General features: G+C 39.5%; 1 protein-coding gene across 1 annotated transcript; it reads right to left on the reverse strand.

Moving 5' to 3' along the window:
• Nucleotides 1–528: 528 nt before the first annotated feature.
• On the reverse strand, nt 529–10,118 carry HRG (histidine rich glycoprotein). The gene is made up of 7 exons (XM_068406511.1): nt 9,921–10,118; nt 7,608–7,715; nt 6,532–6,619; nt 5,838–6,004; nt 3,981–4,097; nt 2,494–2,580; nt 529–2,013 (listed from the first exon to the last, which is right to left on the reverse strand). Exons 1-7 carry the CDS (start codon nt 10,116–10,118, stop codon nt 529–531), a joined length of 2,250 nt encoding a protein of 749 aa, XP_068262612.1.
• Nucleotides 10,119–17,337: the final 7,219 nt, after the last annotated feature.

A 17,337-nucleotide genomic window follows, 5' to 3' on the forward strand; every position in this document is an offset into this window, starting at 1 on the left:
TTTACTGTGCAGCTGAACATCTATAGTAACAAAAAAGACAAAACTTTGACAACTGTGTCAACAAAAAAAATGCTTACATATTTTTATTTTCTTTAAATCTTTATAAAGCATGAATATAGTGCTATGGATCATTTTTTATGGAAGGTGGTCAAATTTCTTCTAGGTCAGATTTCCTCAGAGAAGGAATTATAATTATGAATTATGAGAAAATGAAAGATTTTAGATGGTAGTTTTCACTATTAGGACATCTTCCTTTTTGTTAGAACTAACAGAGCATTGTTTGCTGGGGAGATTTGTACCCATTCACACTATCCGAGGGACTCAGAATTTTGAGCCTTTCAGTTACAGCAGAGTCTGAGATAGTTGGAATCAAGAGGCAAGTTGGAATACTTGTCTTAATCGTTATTTTCAGTGCTGCTTCTCCCTAGAAATTGTATGCTTTTTCCCCTTCTCTATGTGCATTTTTCATTCATTGTACAACTGTCATTGGTTCTGCAACCCTCAAGTTAGGAACATCTTTCTCTGAGGTCATGTAGGCGAATTTTCTGCCATGGACCCATGTGGAAACAAAGGCAAAATTTTTGGAAGAGCAAGTTTGGGGTTTCCTGGGCATGACTTTGATGGTGTAGGGTGATCTGGAAAACCTGGAGCTTCTGGCATCTCCTTTAGACTTGAGACAGTGAAGGGAATACCTTCATCAGTGCTGGAGGAGTGAGAGTTGCTTTGGGATAGCTCAGGAAAGTTTGCAGTGGGAGGTGTGAGAGAATCCTGCTGATTTAGAACTGGAATGTGATAAACAGTTCCTGTTATTTGGAAGGGAAAGTACTTCCCTGATGTGCTTGTCTTGTTGCAGTGATGTCTGTAATAGTGATGTCTGTAATAGTGATGACAGAGATGAGGAGGGTGTCCTGGAGGAGGAGGGTGATGTGGTCCATGATGGGGAGGAGGATGGTGGTGATGTGGTCCATGAGGAGGAGGACAGTGTGGTCCATGATGGGGACCAAGAGGAGGACTATGTGGTTCATTATGGGGAGGAGGAGGAGAAGGGAGATGATGCAGTTCCTCTTGGGAAGGAGGAGGATTATGTGGTTCATCATGGGGAGGAGGAGGAGAAGGGGTATGATATGGTTCCTCTTGGAGAAGAGGAGGTGGTGCATCATGGGGAGGAGGAGCAGAAGGGGGATGTTGTGGTTCCTCTTGGGGAAGAGGATGTGGTGCATCAGCGGGAGGAGGAGCAGAAGGGTGATGTTGTGGTTCCTCTTGGGAAGGAGGATGTTGTCCACAATGGGGAGGAGGTGGAGGACAGTGGTGTGGAGGGTGAGGGTGGTGATGTGGTCCACAATGGGGAGGAGGTGGAGGACAGTGGTGTGGAGGGTGAGGGTGATGATGTGGTCCACAATGGGGAGGAGGTGGAGGACAATGGTGTGGAGGGTGAGGGTGGTGATGTGGTCCATCTTCGGGGGGAGGAGGAGGACAGTGGTGTGGAGGGTGAGGGTGGTGATGTGGTCCATCCTGGGGGGGAGGAGGAGGACAGTGGTGTGGAGGGTGAGGGTGGTGATGTGGTCCACAATGGGGAGGAGGTGGATGACAATGGTGTGGAGGGTGAGGGTGGTGATGTGGTCCACAATGGGGAGGAGGTGGATGACAATGGTGTGGAGGGTGAGGGTGGTGATGTGGTCCACAATGGGGAGGAGGTGGAGGACAGTGGTGTGGAGGGTGAGGGTAGTGATGTGGTCCACAATGGGGAGTAGGTGGATGACAATGGTGCGGAGGGTGAGGGTGGTGATGTGGTCCATCCTGGGGGGGAGGAGGAGAAGCAGGTCCTTCATGGCTGTCTTGATGTTCTTCATTGAAACTGTGATTATGCTTAGGGTCTTCAGGTCTGGATTGAGAAGAGGGTGAACATCCATGTCTGTGATGATGTCTGTGATGATGTTTGTGACCAAAATGATGAGGATGTCTGTGTGGCCATCCCAGAGTTGAATATCTGCATCTTTGCCCATAGTCATGCTGCTGTTTAGAAAAACACCAGGGGAGAAAGTATTAAGTGAGATGTTAATAGGGCATGATAAATGAAATGATAAAACCAACTGAGCAAAATTTGTGATGGATCAAAACAAAATAAAACCCACACTGGAGTAGCTGTTGTAATATAAACTGGACTACCAAATATGATAAAGACCATCTCCCCTCCTCTTGCTTTCCAAAATTCCTTTGAACTTGTTTTCCAATCTCTACTCACTTTAACTAGGGAGTATGATTGGACTGAGAGAAGACGCCCTTGGAGGGAGTAGTAGGGACAGCTCAACTCTAATTCATCCTCTCATTGACCTAGCAGTCAAAAGCCAGTCTGTCCTGACATGCTGCATCGTGCCCAGGCAATAATAAAGGGACATAACAACCGTTGCAATCATCTGTCAGTCTGGACTAAGTGAGGTTGCTGTAGCCTGCATGAGCATATAGCCAGAGACATTTCAGTAAGTGAGTACGTACACAGGGATGGTAGATTTCACAGCTTATATCTGTTCCATCAGGTTCATCTGAATCACTGATGATTCTTGCCTTGCAGAATCCCATGTGCTAAACAAAAGAAAAGAAAAAAACCAATGCACATCTGGGCTCTTGTGATGGAGTTAATAGAAGCTACTGAAAGTTCAACATTTTAAAAGGTAGGCTAGTTCCTTCAGTACCTAAGTATGCTGACATAACTTGGCTAGATCCCGAGATTTCTGACCAGTGATACTTGCCAGGGATGAATAACGATTAAAATATATGCCATTTTTGAACGTTCTTGACTGTGAAGACCACTTCACCATGTGCATCTAGAGGGCTACTACTCTCCATCTTACTTCTCTTTTGATGTCTGTAAGAAATTGGTCAGCTACTGATGTCTCCAAAATGAGTACCCTTGGGTGACTGATTTTTATTCTTTTTTTCTGTCTTTGCTTGTCAAACATCTGTTCAGATTGGACTGTTCTGAAATTTTGCTCAAAGTCCTCAAAAACAGACACTGTGTAGCTATGCTGCTTCAGACAAAGCTCAAAGTAGAGCTTTCTTCCATATTTAATTTTTAAAAAGTAATTAGTTGTAATCTTTTAGCATTACTTCCCTTAGCATCCTGTTTGCTGTGACTATGTTTGGGCCAGCATACTGGCCTATTATGATCAATGATTACAAATGTTAATACCATTTTACACGCATTTTACACACACACACACCAGTGGTGGCAGAATTGAGAACAGAATTAAAACCTCCGGCTGTCTGGCTTGTGCTTCATTCTAGTAAACTTTTGGCTCCACTACCAGTACATTCACAACCTTTTCCAGTCTTCTGGAGTATAAAGAGCCAGAGAAGAAAATGGATGTAGATAAAACAGAAGTTCTACATGTTTTATTTTTTCTGTATTTTTATTTCATTCCTTCAATTTTATTTCTGGGGAATAATTTATTCTGAAATTATGATCTTGCCTAGTTGTTTCTTTGGTGTAGACTATTATTGTAATCAGAAGGTGGGGTGAGAGAGTACTTTGATAGTAACCTGCAGACAAGCCTGAATTATTCCACTCTCCGTTCCCCTGAAGCAGAGGAAAAAAAAGTAACCCTGGGCTCACTGGGATGACATAATACATGTATTTTTACCAAGATCTATGGTTTATGATAATGTAAAAGTTTTTATGAAAATAACATGCATGATTTACAAGGGAATGGCCACAGTTTGAATGTGAAAGCCAGATCCAAACTAAAAAGCTCAGCTCTACGTCTGTAATATGCCAGACTCCAGTTACATTTAGATTTGAGAGTTCAGATTGGCTCCTCACAGAATAAAAAGGAGCAGCTGTAAAATTAGGATCTGGACTTGGATACGCTGGATTTTTAATTTTGAGTTTGGGTGCATACTTATAAGAAACACTTGGAAATCTTGTGGGAAGATCTTCCTGGTGCCACCCATTGTATCAGTTCTCAGTCTAAGACTTTACTTACAGCGTGCCAGTCATCCAGAAAATCACATTCCAATGCCTGATCTGCTTGTTGTGCGGATTTGGAACAGTTGGTCTCTTTTATAGAGAATCCTAAAACGTGACCTTCACGGGAGGCAGTCTGAAACCAAGAGGACAAACAAGAAGTGGTAACTAGAGGTATTTAAAGTTCCATAATTTTAAAAGCAACCATACTTCATGTCATTGTCAAAATCCTGTCTACCTCATGCTTTCATTACCTGTGCTGTTCAAGTGTTCATACATATGCATGTATTCAGTAAGGAAAATAGATGAGATCATTTATACCTTACTTGCCTCACACCTTTATGAGTTCCAGGAATGGTTGCTTTATTTCTTTCTCTATATGTGTACGTTATAAAACCTGTTACTTTTACAGCCTGTGTTTTTAGGAAGTAGCATCCTTAGAGTCTCCTCCCTAAATTGAACTGCTGCTCCGGTGAAAATACAGAAATCTACTGGATGTCAACCACCCCTCACTGGAAAGATTTCTGTATTTTTCTGATTTTAATTTGGGATGAAACTCTGCCAGTTACTGTGAGATTGTTGCTTTCTCTGTCGTCAGTGACGTTATTCATAGAGAAGGCGTTACTCCATAAGAACATGGGAGAAAGCTTTGTGATCCTATTAAAATCCATAAAGAGGTGTTTCATTTTAATTTCCAACTGTAGTAGTAGTTTATTTCAAGTCTGTGTTGAAGGTGTCCATAGCATGTGTGGGCACACAAGTTTCACTGGTTTAGCTAAATTGGTTAAAAGTGGATGCACATACTTTATGGTATATTTTATTATAGTAATTCATAGTTTCTAAGTGTTAGGCAGCCTGTTGAAATCCAGTGGTACAATCTAAGTTGTCTCTGTAGCTAAAGACGGCAAAGTGTGAAAACAAAGCATTTAGGGAGAAATCCATGAATCTAGGTAATCTGAAAAGAGCCACTTGCTAAATGGGAGTAGGGATACATCCTGCATGGGACTACAGTGTAGGAGACTGTCAAGTTTCTGAGCAATATTAAAAGCTGCAGGGAGGTGGGGTTCGTATGCTATAATTTAGGTGGTTTCCAAGATCAACAGGTATTATGGTAGGGGCCATGGGACCTCATTACAGAGGTGTCCTGAACTGACACAGGTGTTAGCAGAATGATCCTGTGCTGTTTAAGTGAAGATCTCTAGTATCTACCAACAAGAAATTGTGGTGATGTGAGAGTTATACTTCAAATCACCCAAAGGATAAGTCTTCATGTCGACATCACTCAAAGATGGAGGAATGATTTACCAGAGCCAGTAGTTCTTCAAGAGGTACAGCACAGATATATATTTGCCTCCTGTCCTTCAGAGCTCTCAGAGCGCTGTTTTGCTCTGCAGCAGAGAGTCAAAATGATGGTGAGCATGTTCCACTTTGTGTTGTACCCATGTGCTAAATATTCTAAGAGTAAAAAATTATCTGACTGCAGTTGACAGAATGTATGACTGTGATAGTACACATGACTGTACACCTTGAAGAACTCTGGTCAGTAGTAAATAAACTCTTGTATGTTACGATATGATAGGTAAATAGGCATTAAAAATAAAAATATGCACACAAAGAAGGCTCTGACATTTTGGATGCCATCACACTGCCATAGTTTTTAGCAGATGAGAAATCCTTTTGCTTTCACATGCCTAAATTAAAGTTGATAACAAGTCTTTGCAGAAGTAGGAGCTTCAATTTTAAGCAGATGGTTTACACTGAGAGGTGACAAGCAATAGTTTGATCCTAGAAGGGTTTGAGTTCTGGTTCCATGGTTTTGGAGCTGGTCACAACATTTTGTAGTTTATAAGTAATTCTAGGACAAAATGCCACTTACCATCTTTAAAATCTTTTCAACTTTGTCCACATTGAAGTAGTTTGTGTGGTTACTCTCACTGTTGAATTTCTTCAGGGCTTTTGCAGCAATATTTTTGTGTTGCTCCGTGACTTCTAAGATTTCAATTTTCACAGGACAATCTTTGCACTCTAATAAATCAGGAGGAACTGTGAAAACAGAAAATTTACTAATACTGCAATGGATATTAATATTCTTGGGAGTGTGCATGTGCCTTTAATGTGAACTCATAATGAGAAACTGAAATGCAGGTGTTTCCTTGGAAGTGAAATACCTATCCCTCACTCCACAAACACGGGTTTGTCCTGTAACGTGAAAAAAACCCCCAAACCTGTGAAAATGAATATTCTTATAAATCTTTTAGCTCCACCTTAGAATCTTACCACTCCAAAAGTTCATTCTTTCCAAGTTAACTTTTTTTCTGCTATTCATTGTCATGTTTTGGTGGACTGGAATGGTGATATCATCTGACATTAATAAAGTCTGCTCTGGAAGAGTAGGGTAACCTTAATTCTATTACTCATTCTTAACATTCCATTTGAATTATCTAAAATATGAATTGCAAGCAGATGAATGAATCTGTTATGGTTACCATACACTAGTAGTGCGCAGACTTGTAATTTGGTACTAGGGCTGGTTTGAGGTATGCATTGGCTTACAACAGTGGTTATTTTACCTGGACTTAATGTACAATTAAATCCATATAGTCGAGGTTTCTTCAGCAGCTGGCTTGTATATATGATAATCTTACATTGCCCAAAGTCCTGAGAGAAAAAAAGATACATGATTATGATTTTATTTTCACTGGATTTAATTGGATGTGGGTGATCATAGAAATTATGCCTCCTTTTAATGTACAGTACTTCTAAGAGTAACAGATGTGGTCATTAATGGAATGTTTGATCTGATACCACTCAAAATTTATGTTGAGATAAAATGGGATCTCCCTCTACAAGAGCCTTTATTTTAATTCTCAGTTTTTACAACTGAGTAGACAATGGAAAACTAAACCAGCCTTCTCAGTCATTCTAATACTTATTTACAGTGAGATAATAGCAGCTAGCAGGGGAAGTTAGGATGCCAGAGATACTCAATGTTACATAAATCTTTATCAAAAAGTGGATGGACCTTTTCTTCCATTCCTTTTCCCCATCTTAATAAAAAGAATAAATGCCTTCTCTCCTCACGGCCTTCCTGCTTTGTCCTGTGGGCTAGTATTACCACTCTCCTATTTAAATAAAGTTTTGGACTGGTGGTTCTCATTCCACACTGCATCATTGGACTGCAACAATAAAGGACAAGTATTGCTACATATCATATGTGTACTGTCACTACCAATATTTCACATTGTTGTACCACAAACGCTATGACAGAAAACTGACAAAATATAACACTGGTATTTCTGGCTAATATACTAGGAACATGCTTTAAAAAATGATTTCTAGCGCTCTTTAGTTGTCAGCATATTATTCTTAAAACAGCAGTACTGCTATCAGCAGTGGAATGCGGAGTATAGCTCCTTTGAGACAACTAGTTAAATAAAGCTGCACTTATCTGAGGAGTCAACCCTTTTCCAAACTTTTAGTTTATGTTTAACAACTCTAGAATTCAATAGATTTTATTCTATAGTGAGCCATATTAAAGCCTAGTCTTCACTTAGAGATTTTGTGACACAGAAATTCCGGGCAGTTCAGATGAAGATCAAGTTAATGCATTATTGACATATGACTCTGCCTGGGTGCCATTACTTGCCATGGAATAGAGGTCACCATATTCACAAGACTCCCAGTGTCTTCTCGATAATACAGAGCATTCAGTTTCCAGCACATCCACAGTTAAGTAGAGGACTGATGAATTTCCCTGGAAGAGAAGTGCAGGTAAAAAGGAGTTTGTATACCAGAAGTTTGGACTGAAAGAAACTTTTTTTGAAGTAGATACATTTAATCTTTAATGTAGCTTCCCTAGTTCCCTATTAAGGTTTTTCTGAGCTGACAAGCATAGAAAGGGTTTAGGCTGGAAGGGACCTTTGGAGGTCATATTGTCCAGCCACTCAAGGCAAAGCTAACTTCAAAGTTAGATTCAGCTGAAAACTATACATCACCAAGACACAACCTCTCTGGGCCGTGCCTCTCTGGGCTTAACCACTTTCACCACGATTTTTTGGGGCCTTACATCTAGTCAGAACTTCGCTTCCTGCAACTTATGACTGTTGCCTGTTATCCTTTTGTTGAGAAACTGTGAGAAGAGTCTGTTATTAACCTGGCATCCATCAAATAGGGAAAATGCCAGTGTTAAAAAGTTGCCATCCCCTTTTTCTGATTTTCACATAGAACATATTGGTCTATTAGGAAGTCAGTTGTCTGGGCAGCCAATGAATATAGCTACATCCATTTCAAATGGCCTTAGTGACCAAATACTCTTTCAGAACTTTGCTTCCTGCTCAGTTTATTCAGGGAGTGATGCAACAAAGCTGAAATAATCCCTACAAAGTCAGGAGCCTTAGCTCTGAAATTCTTCTGGTATGTTCTGTCTTCTGAGCAAATAGGATGGAGAATCAGAATTTGAATTTGCCTGCCAGTGTAATGGGATGTGGTGTTAAGAATTGTCTGTGGCCCAGAGAAGCAATTTTTTATTTTTCTGCAGGAAAATGAATCTCAATTCACATTTGGAATGGATTATTTAAACTTCATGCAAGCCTTGTATGGACATTCAGAACGAACACAGATGTGTTTTATTTTGTCATTTAAAGTGATGCAAAGCTCTTCACTGTAAGTGTGCTCAGGTTTTATGAAATTTCATCCATTTGTATTCCTTTTTCAGAGTGTTTCTGTATAGACGAGACCTTGAGAATGAATTACTGCAGTCTAGTGTAATATTTTTATCAGTGAGAGTCCACCAGTGTCATGTTAGACACTAGTTTTGCAGTATCCATATGTCTTACCATTGTTTCTATTTTTAAAATAGGGGCTAGGTGATATGCACGCCCGCACATAGCTGCATGGCAGCAGCATTCTTCAAGCATGGGAGGCTTGAGGGTTTAAATCTCTTTACGCTGAAGGTGACTGATTGCTTCCTAGTTGAGCTCTTTAACTACCTGGCTATTTCGTAAAACCCAATAGTATCACTCGCCACATCCTTGTCTTTGAAAAGCAAAATAGTCCCTCAGGTTTTTTGAAAGTACACCTGAAGACCTGTAGGAATCTGGGCTTTGCAGCACTTTCTGAGCTTTTTCTTGTCCTAACAGGCAGTCTTAAGCAGCTCCATCAAAAACTAGCCTGTTTTTTCAGTTGCCATACTGAGATGTGTAATACACTGAAACAGTGCCTGTGTGCCTGGATTCCAGTTTCACAGCCAAGCAGCTAAAAGGTAGCCAGGTGCACTAGTAAATCTGCATGTCCTTGGTCTCTTTTATCTACCAGTTAAAGAAATTTTATATTCTATTTCTTTTTCTGCTATTGATTTGCTTTGGCATTTAGGCAGTTGTTGAGAAAGGCTTATGTTACCTCTCTAGGAAACAAAAATAGAAATAGGAAGGAAATAGGAAATGACTGATATGGATTCTCTATCCAGCCCTTCCCCTGTTTTGTCCAGTGGCATTTTTATCTTCTTTGGCTTCCTCTGCGTTTTTCCCTTCCCTCCAGTTATCCAGCTATCTCCAAAATTAAGATAAGAACAAAATACCAATCCTGCAGGATATATTGATCTGTTTAATGTTAGACATTTGCAGATTAAAGAAACCCTCCGGATATAAATTTTGCACATAACATCTGAGACCTGAGAACCACAGGACAGATTAGTTTCCGGTGTTGTATAAAGCCGTTCAGAGCATCTCTTATGCTAACATCCTGTCAGCCAAGAGAATAGAGGGTGTTCAGCATCATTCGAAATCAGGCTTATGTACAATAAATCATGCGCAAATGAATACTGAGGTAGTGTAAATCAGAGCTGATTCATTGAATTACATCAATTGCTCTGTTAAAAGCAATAAACATAAGCTTTTAATGATCTGGCTCATTATTTTAAAATCACAGTCTTGTGCAAATCAGCTTTTAAATTGATACTTACTATATGTAGTTTGTGTGCATCAGCAACACGGAATAAACCAAAAACATAGCCATCTCTGCGATGTCTGTTGACCAAATCCAGGGCCACTCCTGCATCTGTTTCAACGGTATTACAGTCTGCAGATGTAATGCTTGTTTTGTTTTGGGCATTACAGCACTGCAGTAGTGTTAGAAAAAAAGCTGAAGCTAGAAGCAGCATTTTGTTTGCGGTGTTAGGTCACTTCTGCCCATGCTCTGATAATGCCAGTAGTCTGCTTTTAAATCAGAGTAGCCCACTGAAGTCATAAATGAATGCTAAAAGGGCATGGTTTTATATAAATTTAAGTATTGTGTCACAGGGCCATTACCTTGACCCTGGATTAACGTTTGCAAACAGCAAGTAAATGATTATATAGTGATTGAGCAGATTTTGAGGAAAGTAGGCCTTAGGATCCTCTCTGGACTACCCATCAAAGGGACTATGTTTGTGATTCTTTAAGCAGGCATTGTGCAATAGTGTTTTACTGTGAAAAATACTTAGCTTCTAACAGTGTGCTGCTGAGCCTGGCATTAAGAAGGTCCAGTTTATGTATGCAGGTATTATGCAATCTTGGCTTTCTGTTTACTGTAAAAACAGTTGAACTGAAAATATGCTGAAATATTTGTGGTCAAATGATGGCTATATCCATATCCCTGTTTTTACAGATCCTTACCTAGCAGAGAACTAGTGAAAAGGAAACAGGGAGGTCACTCAGATTTGGAAAAGGGATGTAGCTCAAGGTGCACTTGCAAGCTGGTGGTCCGTAGCTTCTATGTGAGTACCTGTTGCTCTTCCAGCTTGAGAAAATTTAGAGCAGATTTCTATCAATCAGCTTTACGTCTTTTCAGACTGGTATACAGAATGGGACTGACTGGCTTAATACTGATGTAGGCATGGCATGAAGTGGCATAAAGCTGCCTTTGCATTCTCAATCTGAGCAGTTTTGTGTGCTCTTTGGCTGTAGTAGCCTTCATAGATTTCTTTAGAGAATTTTTGTATTTATTAAAATAATTCAGTAAATACTAAGATTCATACCTTTCACAGGATACACCAATACCCTCTGCTAAGCAGAAAGGAGATGTTGTCTCATTGTATTAAAAATCTTTTATTCAGGATAGTTTTAAGACATTCTTAGAAGGCAGTAATTGCTTGTCAGGGAGTGGCTGAAGTTTGAATACAAAATTCAAACTCTGAATAAGAAAATACAACAATTCAATGTGAGTCCAAAATGAAAACGTCAGATTCAGATGAGAAATTTTCCAAATCCTGGTAGGTGTGAAGGGTTGGATCAGATTCTCATAGAGAAAGGTACTAGCTATATAATTGACTTGGGTTTATGTGTTTGACTTTGAAGTTTTTCTTTGACTTATTTTTATGAGAAAGATTGGGAAATATAGTGGGTAATCGTCCTTAACCCTTACCTCATTTCTTTAAATCCTTATTAAAAAAAATCCAACTTTTAGCATGTCTGGTGTCTTAAGAAATCACATTTTAAAAGGCATAGAGCTGAAGCAGTGGCTTTCTTTTATAGTTAGTTCAGGACACACTTAAAGGTTCTCTGGTAGTAGATAAGCTAAATGGAGAATCTTACAATAGGAGAAGTGAGGGCACTTGAAACTAGTGTGAATCAGTTTAAAATAGATAAAAATAGTCCTTGCGCAATGGGTGGTGAACTTCTGGAACTTGTTGCCCCAGAAAGATGTGGAGGCAGACAGTATCAGCAGGGTCAGAAATGGCTTAGAAAAGTTCACGGACAGCAGGTCCTTAAGTGGATACTAGAAGGTCTAAGAAGATAAGTACTCTTTAAATCCCTAGTACAATGATTCTGGGTACTGGAAAAGTACCCAGGGGAATGGTTTGCAGGAAGGGGGCAGGTCATATTTTTCTCCTAACCACAATTGTCTTTTGCCACTGTGAGAGATGACTACTGGGCTGGATGAACCACTGTTCTGATGCAGTAGGGCATTTCTTTTGTTTGTGTTTTTATAATGTTTCATTATAATAATTCAGAATTTCTTCTGGAAGATTGAAAAAAAGCGGTGAAATAAATGTTGTGTAAATAATCAAAGACATTTGAAATACACCTCATCAGTTGAAAATAATATTCACATCACTGATGTGTTCCAAATCGCACCCCCATTCATTACTTATAATACTGTATAATTTTTCAAATGGGCAGTCACATTGAAGAAAGGCATCAGATTAGGTAATTTATAACATAATTCCCTTAGTCGTCTATTGTTTGCACATTGTTCTTTTTTTCTCCTTTTGTTCTGTGCTGTTCATTGTGACACCGATCATTTTCCTGACAGTGGCATATGTATTTTTTATGTATGAAACAGAAACACTATCAATAAACTGCAGAAAACATACAATTCCTGGAAAATTGACTGCAGAAGTAAAAGTAAGATTCCATTCCCACTGTAGAGAGTTTTGTCCTTGATTTCTTTGGAAAAGAAAGATTGGACTCTATTGTTAAAGTAAAGTACAGCACGGACAAGCACTCCAGGCACAGTCAGAGCAGTTAATTAAATACTGGTTGTACTTGAGTCAGTATAATGTATTTTTATCATTTCTCATCCAGTTTGATATCTTTTTTAATACTTATTTTGTTTTTATATTTATTGCTTGTAAGTTGTGTGTGTTGTTTTAATGAAGCTATTTCTATAAACAGATTGCTGACAGGAACAGGAATATTTATCCAAACATGGCATTTCTCATGACTAGCTTATCAAAAGCTTGCTTATCTCTATGACTTTTACCAAGGCTTGACTTGCAACAGTAAGAGGTGATCCACATTCAATCTTAAAGGAGTTTGTAATAAACATCCGTCCTAAACCTTGCTCCAGAGATCTGGGAGAATACACCCAAAAGAGGCTTATCTTCCCCACTTGAAAAACAGGGTATCAAATGCTTAATAAATAGAACTTTATTCTAGGGGGAAAAGAAAAAGAGTGCTGACAAATAAAGGAGATAATATTCAATAACCAATTACTCCTTTCGTAAAGTATAGCCATGACTATTTACAGCTGTCTCTGATTTCTTGGGAGGACAACTGCTATGCTAGCTGACTGTTCCCTACCTTCTGCAGTAGTGTTTCACTCACAGGCTGGGATTATCAAATCACATAGCTCAGTGAATTGTGCAGGTAGCAAGACCTTATCTGTCTCCTAGCCTGTGCTGCTCTGCAGCTGCTGTGGTTTCTCCTCCTAAGCAAGAGTACAGCTAACAAAGACACATGTGGCTCCAATTGCTTATAGGAGAATTCTTTGCTAGCTTCTCATTACTTTTTTTTAGTCTGTGGTGCCTCAGAGCTTCAGACCAGGGTGCCCTGGTTTTACACCTTGACGAAAAAAACGTTTTGCAGTTTTTGATGTAGCTTCGCATTTAACAGAAATGCCCCCCAGTGTGATGAAAAAATATGTAAATGCATCACGTCTTCATTCACATCTTATTCTTATCTGCTGGGTGTAAACTGGGTGTCCCCAGATGCAAATGCAATGTTATACAAATTTACTTGGGTTATGGTCTTCAAAGCAGCAGCTGCAGCTATAGCTTCTCCTCCCTGCCTGCAGCTTGTTTTTCTTTACCAGTCACCAGTTTTTTATCAAACTTTTAGAAGCTTCATCACCTTGTCTGTCAAATTTCATTCAAACAGGCCTTAAGTTCAAAGGCTATTTGGAGGAGAACAACTGTCAAGTGAGCAGGTTGACAACGTAGTTACAAAAGTCTTGTTGCTTAGGAGGCCTCAAGAACTAACACAGGGAATAAAGAGTGTCAGTATTCCTTGTCTTGTCCTCAGTGTCTTTGGCTGCAAATTGCTTTCTAGGAAAAAAACACCCTAATTGTAAGTTGATGACCTTAAGAATATGTTGCAAGACTGACCTGTTTGCTGAGGGGCTTGAGAGGCTGGGGAAAAAGGTGGTGTTAAGAATTTGATGTTAAGAACGGGGTCAGAGGAAGTTCCAAGGGATTTGACTTTTTCAGGGCTTCTGGCGTTCTTAAAATTCAAGCTTTAACTCATGCTTATAAGTTGTACATAACAGAAGTATTGGCAACTGTTGTGTTTGTATGGTATTTATGATTATATCTAGTGGGAGATCTTTAAAATCTACTTTTGAAATCAAAATAATATACATATATTCTGAATGTAGCTGCTTAACACGTATAATCTCAGTGATGCAGATGAAAATGTTTAACCATGAAGCGTGTACATTGGGCAGGTTCTGAAGTCAGACAAATAGAATTTATAATTAACTTATTTTATAAAAACCTTGATTTTTAAACCCATCTTGAGAACTTTGATGTCTGTGCCTTGCTTTTTAAAATCTTTTTGATTGGCCAAGGATGAGTGTAGGAGAAGGGTAGCTGAAAAATCTAAACAAATGCATAGCCAATGTATGCAAAAATAAGCCAGCATATCTTATTCTGTACCCTTTGAATATTACTGCCCCTTTTTCTTGCATTCATGATGCCTCACCTGTATTCAGAGATAAAGGCTTGATAATATCTGGCAAAAATATCAACAGTCCTGGAGGTCACTGACCATTGGTTGTCTGTGCGTGAATAAAAAACCTTGTGCATGTGAAACTGGAATGTTTGCTCAAATAAACATCAGACCAGATTATAGCTGGATGTTGCCCAGATAGCAAGTTAATAATGGATGGAATAATATCATAAGATCAATAAGTGTTGAAAAAATGTGAAAGGAAATTGTGAAGTGAATGGGGAATTTTCTGCCAAAATCCACGCACTTCTCATCTCCAGTGACTGGATAGAGGGCTTCTGTGTGTTACTGGCCTGTTTTCTGCTGCACAAGGAGAAGCAGCGCTTAACAGCTCGCAGTCCTGGGAGGAGAAGAGAGCATTTGGGGTGTGACTGAAGGTACACAGGGTGTGTTACTACCAGCTGTTTTCCTCAGTTTGGCTAGAAGGTGACACACCAGGCCAGAAGGTGTGTCTACTTGTACTTCAAGAATTTAGTCTTGGACATTAGTACCAGGCCTCAATTATGGTAAACATTGGTGGTGGCCTAAGTGACACTGAAAGCTGGGTGCAGGACTCTGTGCTGGAGTGGCCACAGCAAATAAAGGAAATGCTTATGAATCTGCACCGACCACTGACCCTCGCTGACCTGCACTGTAGGTACAGTTACCGCTTAGATAAACACCCCTTCTGGTATTTATTTTTAAATCAGAGAAGTCCTTGAACCCAAATCTCAGATCAAAGCTAGAGAAAGCATTGATCCAAATGTCATTTCAGTGCCTTGGCTGCAGAACAGGCTAAACAATATCCAAACTGAATGCTCAAAACTGTGGATTCAGACTTTCAGACGTTCTCTTTAACTCCCCCTGTCTACGTTCACACCAGCTCCACTCCATTTATCTTCACTTGCTGCTGTTGCTGTTCAATTTACTATTGTAAGCAGCTGTAAGTCAAGAAAGAGAACTAACTGAAACAGGGTATTCTTGGCTGTGGCTAGCAGTCAATGAAGTTGATTTCTTCCCCAGTACTCCTTCTGGGGAAGAATCCGGTTACATATGTTGATATAAATCTCCGTAGTGTCATTAAACTGATGGAGCCACAGTGAGATTAGAATCAACATGCAAACAGTTAATAAAATAGACCACATTATAAAATAGCAGAAGTGAGAAATATGGCGATTAATTGAAAAGAGGGGCAAAAAGCACGTTCTGAAAATCACTGAAGCGTGACAGGCTGTTGCCCCAATGCTCTTGTCCTCTGACTCACTAAAGCCAACGGTGGGTGCTCTGTGTGAGGGCATGGAGTGATGCCCCGTATCCCCCATTTCGGCGTGGGGCAAATCAGCAGTTCCTGTGCCGGGAGGCAGAACACACTGGTCGTTCTAGGGAAACCTCAGATGGCAAAGGTGAAGCTTCCCGAGGGAAAAACAAGATGCTGTACTTTGATGACTTGATAAAAAGGGGAACGCTGACACAGCCCAGAGCTCATACTGTGATAAGAATTGGATAGAATTTGAGTTTTATTATTTTTGGAGAACTACCTGATTTTGAATTGTTTTCTACTCTGAAATGAATGAAACCAAAATATGTTGAAATTTCTCATGATGTGCAATTGATTTTGGGAATTATTTTTGGCTCAGTTGATGTGCTTCACACATCACTTTTTGGCTTATTTTAATCTTTGAAGAAATTAATAGAATCATAGAATCATAGAATATTAGGGGTTGGAAGGGACCTCTGGAGATCATCGAGTCCAAGCCCCCTGCCAGAGCAGGATTAAATTTCTCCTTTATATATAATTTATGTTTTTTAAGAGTCTTGCAAACTGAAAAAACAAACTTATTTGTTGTGAAATTAACTCCATACAATATTTCAATATTATTTTGTCTCCACCCAAAATAAAATAATACTTTTATTTATATTTTATTTATAATAATAAAATAATACATTTTAATCAAATTGCATAATGCCAGAATACTTTAACAAACCCATAATTTTTAGTTGAAAGGCTCTTTGAATGGAGAAATTATCCAGCATCTCTAGGGATGATTCAACAGCATAAAAGCTTCAGAAATAATAATATTTTATTGATTTTGTTTTGAACAAATGATTTTACAGATCTGGTGGCAAATAGAGAAATGCTTTGTGGTCTCATATGAGCCCCATAATTATTGCAAATATCCATGTAGTCCTGGCCACAAGTGACATTTCTTTCCCATGTTCACTCTTTTTCTTCTTCTTGCCTTCTTATTTATTGATATTTGTTATTCTCAGTACAGTTGCTATGTCTGGCTTTAGTGAGATTGATTTTTCTTAGCTACAGGTTGTGGAGTGCCCCTGTGGTTTTTATTATAAGGCAGTTAATGTGACCTGTCTCAAGAAAGAATTAACCTGATTTTGTAAATCACCATTTTTTCTGCACAGCAGGTTCAGTAAAGCATAAGAATCTGAATAGCCTGGGCTTGATTCTTCACTAGCCAGAGTTATGTGCAGAAGTTTCACACTCAGGCAGCCTTTTCTACTTTCTTTAAGTGAGGGTGTAAAGCATTAGGAAAAAAATAATCTTTCCTGAGATCTTCCATCGGAAATAAAAAAATAGGCTAAGCTCATCACCTTATAATTAAGAAGTTAACCCATAAAATAACAAAAACCCACTAGCTTTTAATGCTAAACAGTGTCGAAGTCCTCTTCCCTGTTTACACACCTAACACCAGGTGTGACTCTGGAAGGGCGCTGAGAGCATTCCCATCCTAGAAGCTTGGCTGTCGGGGCTCAGGGTCAACTCAGAGACAGCACAGCTGGGGCTGTCCCCCCTCACCTTGGTGACCTTGGGGACAGGCTCCCAGGCAGCACTGCGGGGAGGCCATGGCCAGGGCTGACCTGACACCATTTCTCACAGGAGCTGCTTTAAGCTGA

The sequence above is a fragment of the Nyctibius grandis genome, chromosome 8 (assembly GCF_013368605.1).
Source record: "Nyctibius grandis isolate bNycGra1 chromosome 8, bNycGra1.pri, whole genome shotgun sequence".
In the NCBI taxonomy this organism is placed as follows: Eukaryota; Metazoa; Chordata; class Aves; order Nyctibiiformes; family Nyctibiidae; genus Nyctibius; species Nyctibius grandis.